The 15,418-nt window shown below is 40.9% G+C and overlaps 1 protein-coding gene across 1 annotated transcript; it reads right to left on the reverse strand.

Annotated features, from left to right (window-relative positions):
• Window positions 1-2,351: 2,351 nt before the first annotated feature.
• BTF3 (basic transcription factor 3) lies at window positions 2,352-9,567 on the reverse strand. Its single transcript, XM_080361966.1, has 6 exons — window positions 9,463-9,567; window positions 9,105-9,173; window positions 6,158-6,271; window positions 5,760-5,961; window positions 2,965-3,021; window positions 2,352-2,442 (listed from the first exon to the last, which is right to left on the reverse strand). Exons 2-6 carry the CDS (start codon window positions 9,171-9,173, stop codon window positions 2,396-2,398), a joined length of 489 nt encoding a protein of 162 aa, XP_080218092.1. The 5' UTR covers window positions 9,463-9,567; the 3' UTR covers window positions 2,352-2,395.
• Window positions 9,568-15,418: the final 5,851 nt, after the last annotated feature.

The raw sequence follows: 15,418 nt of genomic DNA on the forward strand, positions 1-15,418 counted from the left end.
TCAATAGAAATGTAGGCATCTGTTTTCATTTCTCCATTGTCCAAGATATTTGGAACGGAGATATAAAGCCATTTTCCTTAAGCAAGACTACAGACGTGCATCTGTAATGGCATAATTACAGTACGGTTACATAGAAGTTCAAGCTAACGAGAAACATAAACACAAGTATTTTCAGTTTCTAGCAGTTAATGACTGACTAGAATGACCATAACTAAACTCCTTACCAAAAGAAAATAATCACAGCGTTGAGTCCAGAGCTGAGCATTTAACTGTTAGACATGAAGACTACTATAAACTTCCAACAACAGAACTACTTCCATTTAGAATCTGCTATACTCAATAACATACTTTGATCATATCTTCATCCTTAGTCTCAGTTCAGGGATGCAGAGACATGCCAGTATTTCCTGACTGGTAGCATACCTAGCATGCAGACTTCCACAAACAAGTCACATGGCTGATTATCACTGGATAAGCATTATTTTGCATCTCAAAGATACTGTTTTAGCAAGCATCTTATTTTTTTAAGCACCAGGTATATCTGTCAGTAGGGAAAAGGCTAACAGTATCTAAATCACTTAAGCAAGACACTACGTCACTTCCTGAGGCAGAAATCAGTATGAAACATCTCATAAGCAAGGGCTACCTACAGTGGCTTAAAGGACATATTTCTGAGGACTTAAGAGTCACAGAGTCACAAATTACTGATTTCTCAAAAAAAATCAGCACGGATTTATTGACTTGACAGGCCACAAGAAGCGTGGTAAACAACTCTGCAGAATTTAGCTTTCACTGCTCACAGGTTAACTAGCTTAAAGTCACCACCCTCATTTCAAAACTCAAATTTGCATAGTTTAGTTCTTCTACATTATTGCCACAATTCAATAAATGCACTTTATTTACTTAAATTAATTCAATGTTAAAAGTGTAATTTACTGATAAAGTACTTGCAAACTGAGACAACTAAAATGAAATTGTTACTATAAGTTCTTGCACCTGACTTCAGCCATGACATGCTCATGTAAGATTCCTGTTTTACCTCAAACCACAGAAGTTGCAAGGGTTGAGCAATTAATTCCTCCACTGTTTCCCAACAGCAATGACTTACACCATGACAAACATGCTTGGCAAGTCAGACACAGCCCCACCTCTTCCCAGGCACAAGTTTGCTACAGGTATAGCCAGGTTTTCCCCTGAATTTTATGCTACACAAGTCATGACAAATTTCCACTTCCAGAAGTACTTGCTCTAGAGAAAACCTTAAAAGGCTGCTAGTTGAGTGCTCTTCTATCCTACCTCAGCTTGTTATGGAAGTGATCTACCGTTGACATCAAAGACTACCAAATGTGAAATTTAGCTCTCATCCCTGGAAGCTCCAGCTAGGCAAATGTCAGACTAGCATTTAAAAAGTATTCCTTGTGCCCAGTAAACAAGTTCTCCTTTCCTCTGAAACACACAAAAGCAACAGAAAGAACATATTCCTGAAACATCCAAATATGATTATTGGTTAACAGATCTGGAGATGCTAAATACAGAATTAATTAAGAGCCATGATCAATTCTATTAAGGCTTTTTCCCATTCCTATACTTCATTCCCTCCCACAACTGAACTTTTCAGATAAGTAAAATTAAAATAATGGGAAAATATTATTTGATTCACTAAATACTTACACCCTAGAAATACCTATTAAACACTCCTGAAAATAAAAATCTAACATTACTATCTAGTTCCCACAAGATGCCAACAGCTTGCCAGAGTTTTTGCCAAGTAAAGTTCTCTCTCAGCCTGCACTTTTTATGTCATGTTACACCATGAATAATTATTTCTAGAATACAGATCTACCTCTTTAATTCAGTAGATGATTATAAAGAGATTTAGAGCATAAGTAGCTCTGATCTACAAACACTGGGAATTCATCTAGTAAGTCTAAAATGCAACATTATGCACAGAAAAAAAATTTAAAACCAGCTTTCTAACACAGCAAAAAGAAGATGCTCTGCAGAAAAGCATGACCTTCTATCATTGTCTAATATTTATGTTTAATACTTATGGTCTTCTGGCAAGAAGCCACACCAGGAACTTTATTTTATATTTTTATTGTATGCCAAAGTTCATTAAATATAGTTTTGCTTGTATACAAGTTACTCAAAAATTGTGTCTAGGCAGAAATTCATTAGCAATCTGACTTATTTCAAAGCACAGGTTTGTTCAATTAGGCCACAAAAATAATATTGTGTACAAGCAGTAACTAAAGAGCTGCAGGTTCAAGGAGTTTCCAAATATTACAGATCTTGAGATCTCATCGGAAAATAAGATAAAAGCAGTCACAATATAAAGTAGCAGCTCCATATAGCTTTTTCAAGTTTTAACTTTATTTGGAAAGTGACACTTTGTTCAGTTTGCCTCATTCTTCGAAGCTTCATCGAAGTTTTCAACCAGATCTAGAAAAACAAGAATATTGAAATTAAAGTTTGATCCACTTCACCAAACATTCTGGCTTTTTTTTTGCCCAAAGTTGTACTTCATATCAAGTGCTACAACATAAAGACTTCAGCTTATAAAATACAGACCAAATAACTTTTTAGAGCTTCACAGTTCATTCTTCTTGTTCAATCAAGTAAGTTTTAGATAGTTCATTATAAAGCACAATTCTAAAAGCATTTAACTTCACTATAGCACAAATGGGCAAAATGATACTGAAAAGGTAGTTTATTCTCACCCTTCTTATTGAATATTAAATAATTATCTTAGCCGTAGCTATTACTTCTACACAGGAAAAAAATACTCGCTCAAATGAATAGTCCATCTAAGTCTCTCATGGTGTTTGAAAACCATGAAATAACCTGCCCACAGAAATTCTGTGACAGCAAGGGACTAGTCAATACTCCTACCCTCCTTGGCACAATCATATGCTAGAGGTTATCTATCAAGAAAATTCACTTTTACTCCATCGCATGCTTTACCTGGAACTTCATCATCATCATCTTCACCAGTAGCAAGTGGTGCTTTTCCATCCACAGCTGCAAGAGCAAGTAGTTCAAAGGCATCAGTCAAGCTCACCATAGGTATCTTGACTAGTTGTTTTGCTTTGTGTTTTTTTGAAAACATTATTAAAGAGTCTGAGCTAAACTGCAATGCTTTATCCAGATCCCCTGCTGAACAAAAATCTTCAACTAACTTTTGTTGCTGCTAACACTCAAACAGGCCAGTGGGGAAATGTGAGGATGCATGCTACAGTTTACTGGTCACTACCTTGTACCTAAGTATACTGAGTGCCTTGCAACAAGTCTTAAGGAAAAGAAAGGATCTTATGATCTTAGGCCTGCAGCTTCACAATTACACACATGACCAGAGGTGCTTAAAAATATGATTGTTCCCTGGCAAAGTCAGAGGAATATGAAACTGGATGCACAATTTTACACTTAGGCGATTGAGGTAACTACATGTTCTGGTCCATATATCTGCTGACTGAGTAGTTTCCTAACCATTCCTATTGTATTTGCCAGAGCTAGCGAGACTTAAGCATGTCCGCTGTGGCAGACCAATGAGCACCTCCAAAACTGCAGCAGTATAACGCTAAGAATAGCTATCTCAGGTCCCTGGGTGCCTGTGCCACTACTTTTACTGCTATTCTTAGCTATACTACAAGGGTAAGCTGTCTCATACTCTGTATAACCTCAGTTTTATCCTAATTAATCCTCCTCAGTTTTCAAGAAAAACATGACGACAGAGATGGGTTTCTACTTGACCAGTACCCTGATGAATGCATGAACTTTGGTCAGTAAGGGCTTGGGACAAAGTCACTTCTAACTCTACTTTGTTTTTTAACAGCAGAAAGCAGTTACAACTTAAGTACCTCTCAGTGTCAAATGCAACATTTCAAAAGCAAACCATGTTATTTCCTCCTAAATTATATGCATTCCCTCTCATCTCCAAGACCAGACTAAGTTTACTTTAGCACCTGTAAATACAGTAATGACAGACCATTTACTTTTTGATGTCAGGCTTCCAAATCTAGCAAGACAATTCTGATTGGAAAGTTTAGTGCAACTACTCTGGCATCCACCTAAAGTGGAAGGGAATAGCCATCTGCTAGGTCATACAAAGCAAGCACTTTAAAACGATCTTCCCTAATACTAAAACTGCACAATTGAGCTTATCCAGAAAACACTGACTTTGTTATGAGAAGAGAGATCTTAGGCAATCATTTTAAATCCTTCAAGTTTTTTTTCTTTCAAGCCCTACTGCTACAATGAAGCCACACTGGTAGCTTTAGGAAGGATAAGCTCCATGGGGAAAGAAGCAGTTTACTCCACCTCCTGAAGACTACTTCTAGCAGGACTTTTTCAGCGGGCAGTTGACAGGAGGAAAGTATCATCAACTTGAGGAATGGAAATACAGCATGTCTTGTTGGCAGCAAAGTACAAGAAAAAAAAATGTAAGAACGAAGCTAAGAACTACCACAAACTGGACACAATGATAGACTATGTGTTCAGGATATTCCATACCTTGGAAGGAACGGACTTCAGAGAGAGTCCAGCATAGGATAACAAAGATGATTAAGGGAGTGGAGCATCTCCCTTATGAGGAAAGGCTGAGGAACTGGGTCTCTTTAGCTTGGAGGAGACTGAGGGGTGACCTCATTAATGTTTACATAAAGGGTGAGTGCCACGAGGATGGAGCCAGGCTCTTCTCGGTGACAACCAATGATAGGACAAGGGGCAATGGGTACAAACTGGAACACAAGAGGTTCCACTTAAATATGAGAAGAAACTTATTCTCAGTGAGGGTGACGGACACCGGAACAGGCTGGCCAGGGAGGTTGTGGAGTCTCCTACTCTGGAGGCATTCAAAACCTGCCTGGACGCCTTCCTGTGTAACCTCACCTAGGCGTTCCTGCTCCGGTAGGGGGATTGGACTAGATGATCTTTCAAGGTCCTTTCCAATCCCTAACATTCTGTGATTCAGATATTTCATAAAATTAGGAAGACAGTACATGCAGGACACAAGGAGTTTTCCCAGCATCAACAAGCCTGTGTTTCACTCCAAATTCTCACCCTTTAGCAGCAGCAGTTTTTCCAAACACCATACACTTAGGTCCCTTCTCCACTTTTCCCACACAGTTTTGGGAAGAACATACGTCCACGTTCTTTTACTAATTTAAAGATGGAGTTAGAATTTGGTTCATCTAACATAATGTTCCTGATAGTCCTGTTCTCTACACTCTTCTACACACAGAGGAACTGTTAACATACTCCCTTATAAACACTGCATAATTCACTCCTAACTATCAAAAAGTCCATGGAATAAACACCTTCATCCACACCTGTGAACCAGCAAAGCAGTTGCAAGATTTCTGAAGTAACTCTCTCTATTACTTGTGTTTCCATTCAAAGTGTCAAAACAGATAAACTCAAAGTATGTATTTTCTTAAAACCTAACTCTTATACCTAGCGTTAATGAATGACGTATGTCAAAATATGGTAGCCACACCAAGAAGTAAACTACCATGAAATCAAGCCTGGCTATAGCTTTCCAGTGCCAGACCAGCTGCAAGATATGCTGACAGGTGCCCCTGCTCTATTTGGTTTTACTCTTTGTTGGATTTGAGCTATAAATAACATCCAAGAGTCCCATTTCTTTATAGGCATTTTATAATATGCTTGTAGACAGTGAGAGAGCAATGAATTTCACTGCTGCTACACAAATAAGCCACACATCAGCTGCCAGCATGAAATGCATTCAAGTTTCAACTTACGTTGCTTGGGTAGGGCTTCTGCCAATCTCCTCAGGCTGGTCAGACTGTCAGCTCCGAGCTGGTTTAAGATGCTAGGAAGCATTTCTGTCAGCTGCTTTGTCTCAGCATGGCCGGTGATAGTGAAAGTGTTAGCAGCCAGAGATGCCTGAACTTTGGGGTTATTGAAGTGAATGACTGTTCCTTGGTTGGTAAACATGTTTACCTGCAAGAAAAAAAATCCAGTATTTGAACCAGTATAACAAGATTTTTCAATTTAACAGGAAATTGCAGCTCCTAAACCTCAACAAAGACCTACTGATAATTTACAGACAAGTTTAGTAAGTTACTTACCAGGAAACAGATTCTGATACGTTTTATATTTCTACATAGAAAAGTATTTTTTCCTTTTAAGCAATTACCTCTTCAATTCCAGAAATATTGTTCACTCCCAGTTTCTTCAAAGAAAACTGAAGTTTCTTGTCATCTGCTGTAGCTGTTCTGTGGACAACCTTCTTCTTTCTGCGGGCAGTACCCTTTCCAAAAAAAAAAAAGTTACAAATTAATACTTAAGTAGTTCTTCACAAACTCTAATCCTCAAAGCCGTATAACTACTCTGCAGCCATCTACAGATTAACTTAACATACAAAGTCTTGCTTCTTTGCTACAGTGCATACAACCCCACCCCCGCAACTGCACTGCAGCAGTCCTTCCCTTGCTATAAAGCAAGCTTTGCAGAGAAGCGTGAGGTTTTAGGAAGCAATGCTGCAGAAAATGTTTATTCCACAATTCTCATAGGGATTCTGCAGCATCTTAGAAAATAAAAACTGCAAGCTTAACCTTATCTGTTATCATAAGCGTAAAACTGAAAAATGAGCACAGTTTTAGATAACTTCTGAAGTTTATGAATTTTTCCTTAGATCGCCTGTCTTAAATTGTAGCCAAATTTTGATAATAGTCAGAGGCCGTAAGTTATGAATTCATCAATAACGAATGTGAGAAAATTCAAAACACTCAACTTTTATTCCAAACAGACATCTCCTATCTGACTGAATTACACATGCATATTTGGGGAAAATAAGCGTCTTTCAAATATGTTATAAACGGGTTTTTTAAAAAAATATGTCTACATAGTATTCCAGACTACCCTTGTTTAGAAAGCAAAACAAACAAAGGTCAAGTTCCCCTAAAGACAAAGAGCTCTAGATTTCTCCAGGGAAATAACTGTCTCATATTAGAATATATCTACACCTATGAAAAAAGCAGAAAGTGTCATTCTATATTTTCTTCACAATCATAATGCTACAGTAATATCAGACATAAAACATCCAGGAACAGGTGAAACTAAGTTCCTTTCAGACACACTATAACTATTAATCTAAGTCCTACTCCAGTTGCCCATTTGCCACATGCTAGCAATAAGAGAATGTGATGCTGCACAGTTGTATAAATGGCTGCAATACCTTTTGAGTTAACTGGCAGAAGTTAGAAAACCAACTGGACACTAACAGCTCTAACATATTCCATTTACAAGCAATAAGGAATGTTAATGACAAATTCACATGAAACTAATGCTTGGAAGACTACAGCTCAGAAGTTTAGTAGTTTGTTTAGAAAGCATGATATCTTTTCCCTGCTACCGTTGGGTTTGCACACACAGCAATGTGAAAATTACTAACATAATAGAAATGGCTTTATTTTAGTCTCTTAACTACCCAGGAATGGAGCTACATAAGACACACATTAAGTCTTTCTCGAAAAAAGACTGCTCAGTAAATTTCAAAAAATGAAGTATTGAATCAAAAGCTATGTAAGGAACATGTACCTCCTTTTTATCCATATTGAACATAAGCATCAAACCTCAGACAATCGAATTTAAATGAAGAGCTGCTGCTTTCACCTCTGCAGATTTCAGCTTCTAAAGACTGAAGGTTTATACTAAGCAAAATCTATCCTAATCATGCTTAAACATACTGTGCACACCCTCCTACCTCTATATTAAAGGGGAGTGGATACAGCAGGCCAACAATGGAGTACTTCAGACTCATCTGCCACTCCTCTAGATAGATTTGGAATAAGAGCCATGACCTATAGCCGTAGCAATATTCTACACAAAAATCTCAAATTTCACATAAGTACTACAATAGCCCTCGACCTAAACACAGTATTTAGCTTATTTGTAAGATCTGCAGCCTTGCAACATCATTTAAACCTTCCAACAGAGGACACGTGCAACTTTTTCTCACAAGAAGTGACTCTTCCCTCTTTGTCGCCTCCACACCCATCTCAACTTAGAAGGTGACAACACCATGAAGAATCCCAGTAATAATTTCCAGCTGTAAAACCGATTTTGAAAGACAAGTTCAGGCATTCAAAGTATCTCACAGACCAATTTTAAAACTGAAAGACAGTATCATTCAGCTTTGCTTTATGTCTCTAAAAAGCCCATATTGACAAGAGAGCTGTCAGAGCTGTAGTCTGAATGTATGCTCTTATGTGACAAACATTAAAAGCCTCCATAGTCAATACACACACGCTAGTAACACAAAGACTATCATCAATATAATATAGCAATTCTCTGCCTAAATAGTAACCCATACCAAAAAAAAAACCAAACAAAAACAAATGCAAAATCACTAAACCAGTTAACTACTATGTTAACCCCGACTTAAGGCTGTCTAAATGTCCAGCTAAGGGCAAAAAAAGACTCAAAACAGAATGAAAGCTTCTGAGAACTGTGTCAGGAAGAGTTTTGTTGAATAGTTTGTATTTGAGAATATCATGTTACACTTCCTCAGGCATACAAAAAAACTAATTCTTACCTTAAAATCAACACTGTACTTAAAATGTTTATTAGCACATGACTATACTCAACATACTTTCAAAATTTTCAGTAACCACACGGCTACATATGTTCAGACACCATCATAAAAAGGTCTTCCAAGCACGCTACTTTACAAGAGTATGAAAAGTACAGATTTTCCAGCTTTATCCTAAAAGGCAAAAAAACCAACCATAGACACCTTAAAGATTTGTGATAAGAGTCTGGAATGTAACCACCTACAATCTGTTACAAAACCTACACGCGAGCTCACCTGCTGGAAGGTTTACTCACGTCAAATCCTACGTGCCTTATAAGACAGCTCATACAAGAACACAGGCTGCGAGACTACTGTAATATGTAACCACAAGTCCGAACAGAAAAGGCTGGAGGTTGAACTACTACACATCGCTTCTCCCGGGCTGACTCTAGAGGTCCCTGCAGCAGCTCAGCTCCCACAACGTGGGGCTGCTCTCGCTCCGGTCTGCGGGGCCGCTGGTGCTCGGCCCGGTGTGCCCGCAGGGACACGCTGGGGATGCGGTTCCTACCTTGCCCCCGATGCGCACTTGGGCCTGCAGCTTGGCGAGCTTCTCCTGGTTCATTATCGTTTCTTTCATCTGCGGAAGCAATAAGAGCGCCCGTGGAAGGCGGGTCAGGCAGCGGCTGGCCCGGCAGCAGGAAAGGGGGCCAGGCGGATCCGCAGCGAACCCTCATTCCACTCCGATCCCCGGCAGAAACATCCCCAGCCCGGCACCGGGCCGGACGGGGCTCTACTCCAGGGCAGCGGCGCTGAGGCGCGGCTCAGGCCCGGCTCAGGCCCAGCCCGTCACCGCCTCTCCTGCCTCCACCCGCCGACCCGCAACCCCCAGCCGCAAAACCACCTTCCTCCCACCGTCCCTCTCGTACCTTCTCGGCGCTGTGGCGGCGGTGCCGGAGCGGGGGAGAGGCCGGGGGAAAGGCCGGGGCCGCGGGCGGGGCGCTGGACCAGGCGGCGCACGCGGGCGACAACGAGATGGCGGCCGGAAGAAAGGGCCCGCGCGCCCCGCGGCGCATGCGCGGCCGCGCGGGCCGGCAGGGGGCGCCCCTTCCGCGGCGGCGGGGCGGGGCCTCACGCGCAGAGGGGCGGGGCCGCCGCGCCGGTGGGTGTTGGCGGCCGGGCCGGGGGCGGGCGGGGGCAGCCGGGGGCCGGGGCAGCGAGGGGCCGGGCCGGGCGCCGGCAGGCTCTTGTCTCCGCTGCTGCGGCGCTTCCCCGTCACGAGCGAATTCGTGCCCGACGTGGCACCTATTTAATTTTCTTCTTCCCAGGAAGCGCGTTACTCGTGTAACGCAAACCTCTTCCCCGCGCCCGTGATTTTCCCGTTCTGAGAACTAATGAGACGTCTTCAAGGCCCTAAGTCAAGCCGTTGCTGCTGCAGTTGAGTGTTTGTAAATCCCGTTCCTCAGGGCAGGGATCATTCCCAGCCCGCAGTTTTGGTCGTCCGCAGGTTAGCGGTGTGTTTTGTTTTGCCCTCGCTGAGTAATTCGGTGGCCCTAATCTCACGTTTGTCAGGAACTTGTTAGTCCGTCTGCAATGAATGTTAAAGCTCAGCAGTGTTTGCGGAGTTTGGGACAGCGTTGCACAGGAGGGTGCAGGAGGAGATTTATGGGGAAAGAAGCCTCATGTTCCCGTCAATGCTACACATGCTGGCTGAGGGACACGAGGGAAGAGGAGCTGTGCTGTGCCATGGTCCTGCCTCCGCCGTCACCACACCTGAACCCAATGGGCCTCCTGGCATAACTACAAATAGCACTGACCTTGTTATCTCATCCTGTATTTTAGTGCCTTTTAAACCAGTTCTTCTCTGGAATATCCGCAATAAACTGTTCCCTTTGTTCTTGTTTCTGTAAGACTATGTTAATAATTAATTTATTATTCTTTCTTGACTAAGCTTAAGGTTCCTGTGTTAGGCAAGGCTTTCGGAAGGTATTGCTTTCCATGTGCGTGTAAATGTTATTGGCTCTTATGATACCTCTTCACTACACTGGAGTTGAGAGTCAATTTGTACAGAGGATTTTGATCACTTAAAATTGAGACTTCTGTAATGAGTGAAAATAAATGATAAACCTGAAACTACTCAACTAGTGGTGACAGAAGGTCTCAGGGATGTGATGATTCAAAAGGTGCTGCTGAAGAGCAGCTAACGGATTAACATCACAGCCAAGAATTAGAGGATGATCAAACATATATGAAGGATGGTGGCGGGACCTGCAGCAATTTGGTCCAGTATATCTGTAAAATTGGAAAAATTAATCAGATTGCTCAGAAAAGACTGGGGTGGGAAGAAGCCCATGTTACTGTATCTAAACTAGCAAATGCATATCAAATTCAGAAGGAACAAAACGGATTTGGAGGAAGAGGGGATCTGGGGAGGACAGAGTTTGTTCTGAACTAAAAAGGAAGCTTATAAATTTATTGCAAGATGAAATTGGCAGTGTACCTGCAGCAAAAGGGAATAGAGCCAAGATGAAAACAAACAAAACAAACCAACCAAACTGAATCACTGCAGGCTATTGAAAGTAAAAACAATAAATACTTCAGCTTCACACTTACTGCAGTCTACCATCAACATATAAGAAAGATTTCAGAATTACTAGTACAACTGATAATTACCAACATGCAAAATATTTTAATAGTCTGAAATACTGAAGTGAAAATGAGTCACAGAAAGTTTATTCCAAGACAGAAGCTGTAGGAAGTGTGTCCCAGCTGTCAGCCTAGGATTAACTAGGCTGGAGATATGATCTCATATTTCCTCAAGTGAGATTTCAGAGACGAGACAAATTATGCTGAAAACTATATCACTGAGTGGTATCAGGAATCAACTGAAGCAGTTCAAGAGCTGCAGTTCAAGGGACTCTCTAAGGTGTGGTTACATTTCCTGGATCAAACAGCAAACCTTCAAAAAACACATTCTACATCAGAGAAAAAGTATTTTAGAATGCTAAAATAGTATTGGCTTGCTTTTTCAGTCCTTTTTGTGTATTTTGTATAATGGGAAACATAAACCTAAGCCTGGATTTAGTTGTAGATGGAGAACTTCTGTTGAGAAATAAAATAGCGCCAAAGCATGTTACACTGAAATGAAGCCTGAGCTCAGTAAGTATCTTTTCAGGTCTGAAAAAGGGTTACAGTTAGGATCTCAAAATCATGAAAGAATACACATTGCTAAAGCAAAGTTCGTTAGCTGCTCAGAAGCATCATAGGAGTGGAAAAAGATCACTAAAATGTTTACTTGGGAAAATTGTGTCCTAAATTATGTTTAAAGGAATAAGAATTTGCTGTCAAAATACTAGTCGAAAAGCTCTCCTAAAAAAATGGCCAGTGCTGTGTAACTTGTAACAGAGTATGTGTAGAACGTAAGTTACTAAGTTATTCAGGAAACAAATCACAGGTCATAAAAATAAGTGATCAGTCTAAAGTGAGGTAATATTTGTCCTGATTGCCAGTGACCACAAAGAACACATGTTTTTTCAGGCAGTGAAGGAAACCTGTCTGATAGTCAAAATGTCATTAGGAAGCATTTTTTCAAAAGAGTGCTGTATTCAGCAGTCAAGAAAGCAGAAGTGTATGGCACATCAGCAGGGCACCACAGGGAATAATGGTGTTATCATTCCTAATGTAGCTGCTGTATGACGTAAGGAGGAAAGCACTAAGTAATTTGGAATAATATGCTTATATGTTAGTGATTTAATAGAGGATAGTGACATTATGGGGTACAGGAGCAAACGTGTTGTGATAGACATGAATGGAAAAGAAACTATCTCCAAAAGTCCAGACACAAGACTCACTGAAGCATTATTAACTTTTTAAGAGATACTAAATATATAAGCATTGAATGGGAGCCCAGGAACATTGAACCTAAGTGCGGTCTTGTTTTTATCTCATATATTACAGTGTTGTACCACATGCCAGTGAGTTGTATGGAGTAATCCATAATAGACTTCCGTGTCAGGGAAGAGAGAGTGCTCATCAGCAAACAGCGTCCTCTCATCACGGTGCCTGAAACTCTTACACTCAGCAACCCAAAATACCTGGGCTTGAAGCCACATCACAAGCCTTTCATGAGCTGTGGGATGCCGCTCTCTGTTTATAACATCCCGCAGAGGCTGTCTAGAGAGTAGCTGGAGTTGTGCTACTTGAAGAATCTCCTGCCTTCACTGAACATGGTTTGAACAGGCTTTGCCGAATACTTGGGAGTTCATGTTAATTGGACTGGTAAAGCCTCGCCTAGAAAGACTCTTGTGTTAGTCTTAGTTAGCAATTAAGATCTTGCTAGATAATAGGTAAAAGTCAGAAGTCACCATATTTGTCACTGGCTGTGTGTGAAAAAGATGGTACCTTAAATTAAAGCAGAAATGTCAGAGACTCAAGCAAACAGATTATTCCTGTAGACAACATATACACAGAAGAAAAATTTCTCATTTAAGCTAAAATCACAGAAATCTTTGGACCCCTGCTAAGACAATTAGTTACAAGTCAGGAATGCTATTAAGTCACGATCCAAAATCGGCATAGTCCCACCCAAGGATGGCACATTTAGCCCAGGATGAATCAGGACTAAATTTGCCCCTCTTTAGGTGTGTAGCTGTCAAAATACCACCTTGGACTAATGTCTTGGCAACTGTGAAGGTGTGATTCATTCTGCATTTTGCCTTTGGCTTTCTGGGCCTCCTGATCCCACTAGGTGTCTGTCAGGAGGTAAGAGATAAGCACAGGTGGCCAGAGGTGGGGAGGCAGAACAGGGCAAGGGCCTTCCTCCTTCTGCAGCAGGTAGCTGTTATTTCTGCTCAAGCCCTGTCAGGAATGCACCACATGCTTAATTTTAGATGGAAAAATCAATCTTCTCTGTCTTTGATCACAGTATAGCTTATTGCCAAGGGTTTCTAAGTGAATGAAGAGCATACCTGCCAATATTCACTGCACTTACGAATGGGTTTATACTCCCTCAGGGCTTACTTGCATCACTACAGAATTAAATGGAAAATATCTCAAATATCTGAGACATTAGTTATGGCATCTCCCCCTAATTTGCCAGAGCTTGTCTACAATGAAAAATTCGGTGCTTATGTGGAGAGTGTTAGAAAGATTTTCAATAGTCAGGGTAGTCATGAAATCAATTGTAACCTAAACAAACATGTTTTGTTTATATGACAAGTACTCTGCTGCATCAGCTTTGATGGCCAGTGCTACATTTTGAAAATAGATATCCCTCCACTAGCATTGGGAATAGAAACTGACATAAAAAAGTAGAAATAATAAGTTGAAAAGAAAACCGTAAAAGCAAATTTAGGCACTTCAGGCTGTTCTGGAACATTATTACAGTAGTCAGCCTGAGCTGAACATGAAAAGGTGGAGAGAATGGCAAAGATTGTCACGGGTACAGAATTACTTTCATGCTAATCCAGTGATTCTGAAGTCAACCCCTCAGCCTGAAAAAGAGCTGACCAATGAAAAAAGTGTGATAAAATCTACAGAGTCAGGAGCGGCAGGGAGAGGGTGGTTAGCAACAGTTGTTGTTTGCCTCTTCTAGTACAAAAATGAGAGTGCATCGGATTAAATGAGCGGGTGACCGGCTTAAAGCAAACAAAAAGAGGCACTTCACACCACACGTGGTTAGAGCTGCAGAGCATTTCACCACAGAACATGTTCAGTGGTGTAAATGTACATTATTTCAAAAGGTGACTTGGCAAATTCACACAATAAATTACATAACAGGCTGTTAAATTCAGATGTTATCACTGGCTTAGAACAAAACAAAACACAAAACACAAAACAAAACACAAAACAAAACCTAGATTTCTTTCAGCTAGGAAGAAAATTTACACACTTGTTCTGTTCCTGCATTCTTCCTTACACATCTGGTATTGGCTGATGTTGAAGTTAGCTTATAATGCTGTATGGGTCTTGGTCTAACCTGGAATAAACTCTCATTGTGTTGTGTTAGATGAGAAGTGCAGAAGGGTCCTGAGAACACTTAATTGCATTTCACAGTAATTAAAGGCTGAAAAGTGCCTTAAAAAAAAGTTAATTTCACCTGTCACAGCAAATGTATTTGCCCTGCAAGAATTATAGAATGAAGGGGGGGAAAGAAAGCAAACAAATAAACAAAACAAAACAACAACAACAAAAAAGCACACAAAAACCAAACCAAACCAAACCAACAACAACAAAAACAACCAACCAACAAACCAAATAAGAAAAAAATTGTTTGAGAGTGAGAAGGGGTGGAAAGGTCATTTCCAAGAGTGAGAAACTCTATTTCAGCAGTAGACATGGCAGGAAGCCTCAAATTTTCCTTCAGCCTCCTTCAGCTTTTCAGATGACTGCTGCAACCCCTCACCAATGGCCTGGTCACACAGACCCTGTTTATAATCCCAGCCTCTTCAGGAGGCTAAGACAAATGTTACCTTACCACAAAACTACACAGCAAGGGAACAGGGGGATAAACTCACTAAAAAGTGCATCTAAAATGGTGGTCACAGTGATACTGGACAATGGACACCACAGCTATCTGTGCAGGGAACACCACCATCCAGTTGTATGGATATTGGTGAAGGATTTTTATCTTCCATGACACAAGCAGCTCATAACCCAGTCCAATCTTTGGTCAAATGAACTACATTGACAGAAAATTAATTTGGAAAATGGTTTTATTTCAATTAACAGAAAGTCTGTTCTGCACGTAAAACTCAAGTCTGGGTGTGCAACAAAAGAACTGCAGCCTTTGGTGATGGAGTCTTGCAAGGTGCAGAAAGCTCAGGGCAGGCTCTTCAGCTCCAGCATGTGTAGGTTGTGGCCAGGATCTGTGGCACTTTCCACAGG

This window comes from Nesoenas mayeri (assembly GCF_963082525.1).
Source record: "Nesoenas mayeri genome assembly, chromosome: Z".
Classification (NCBI taxonomy): domain Eukaryota; kingdom Metazoa; phylum Chordata; class Aves; order Columbiformes; family Columbidae; genus Nesoenas; species Nesoenas mayeri.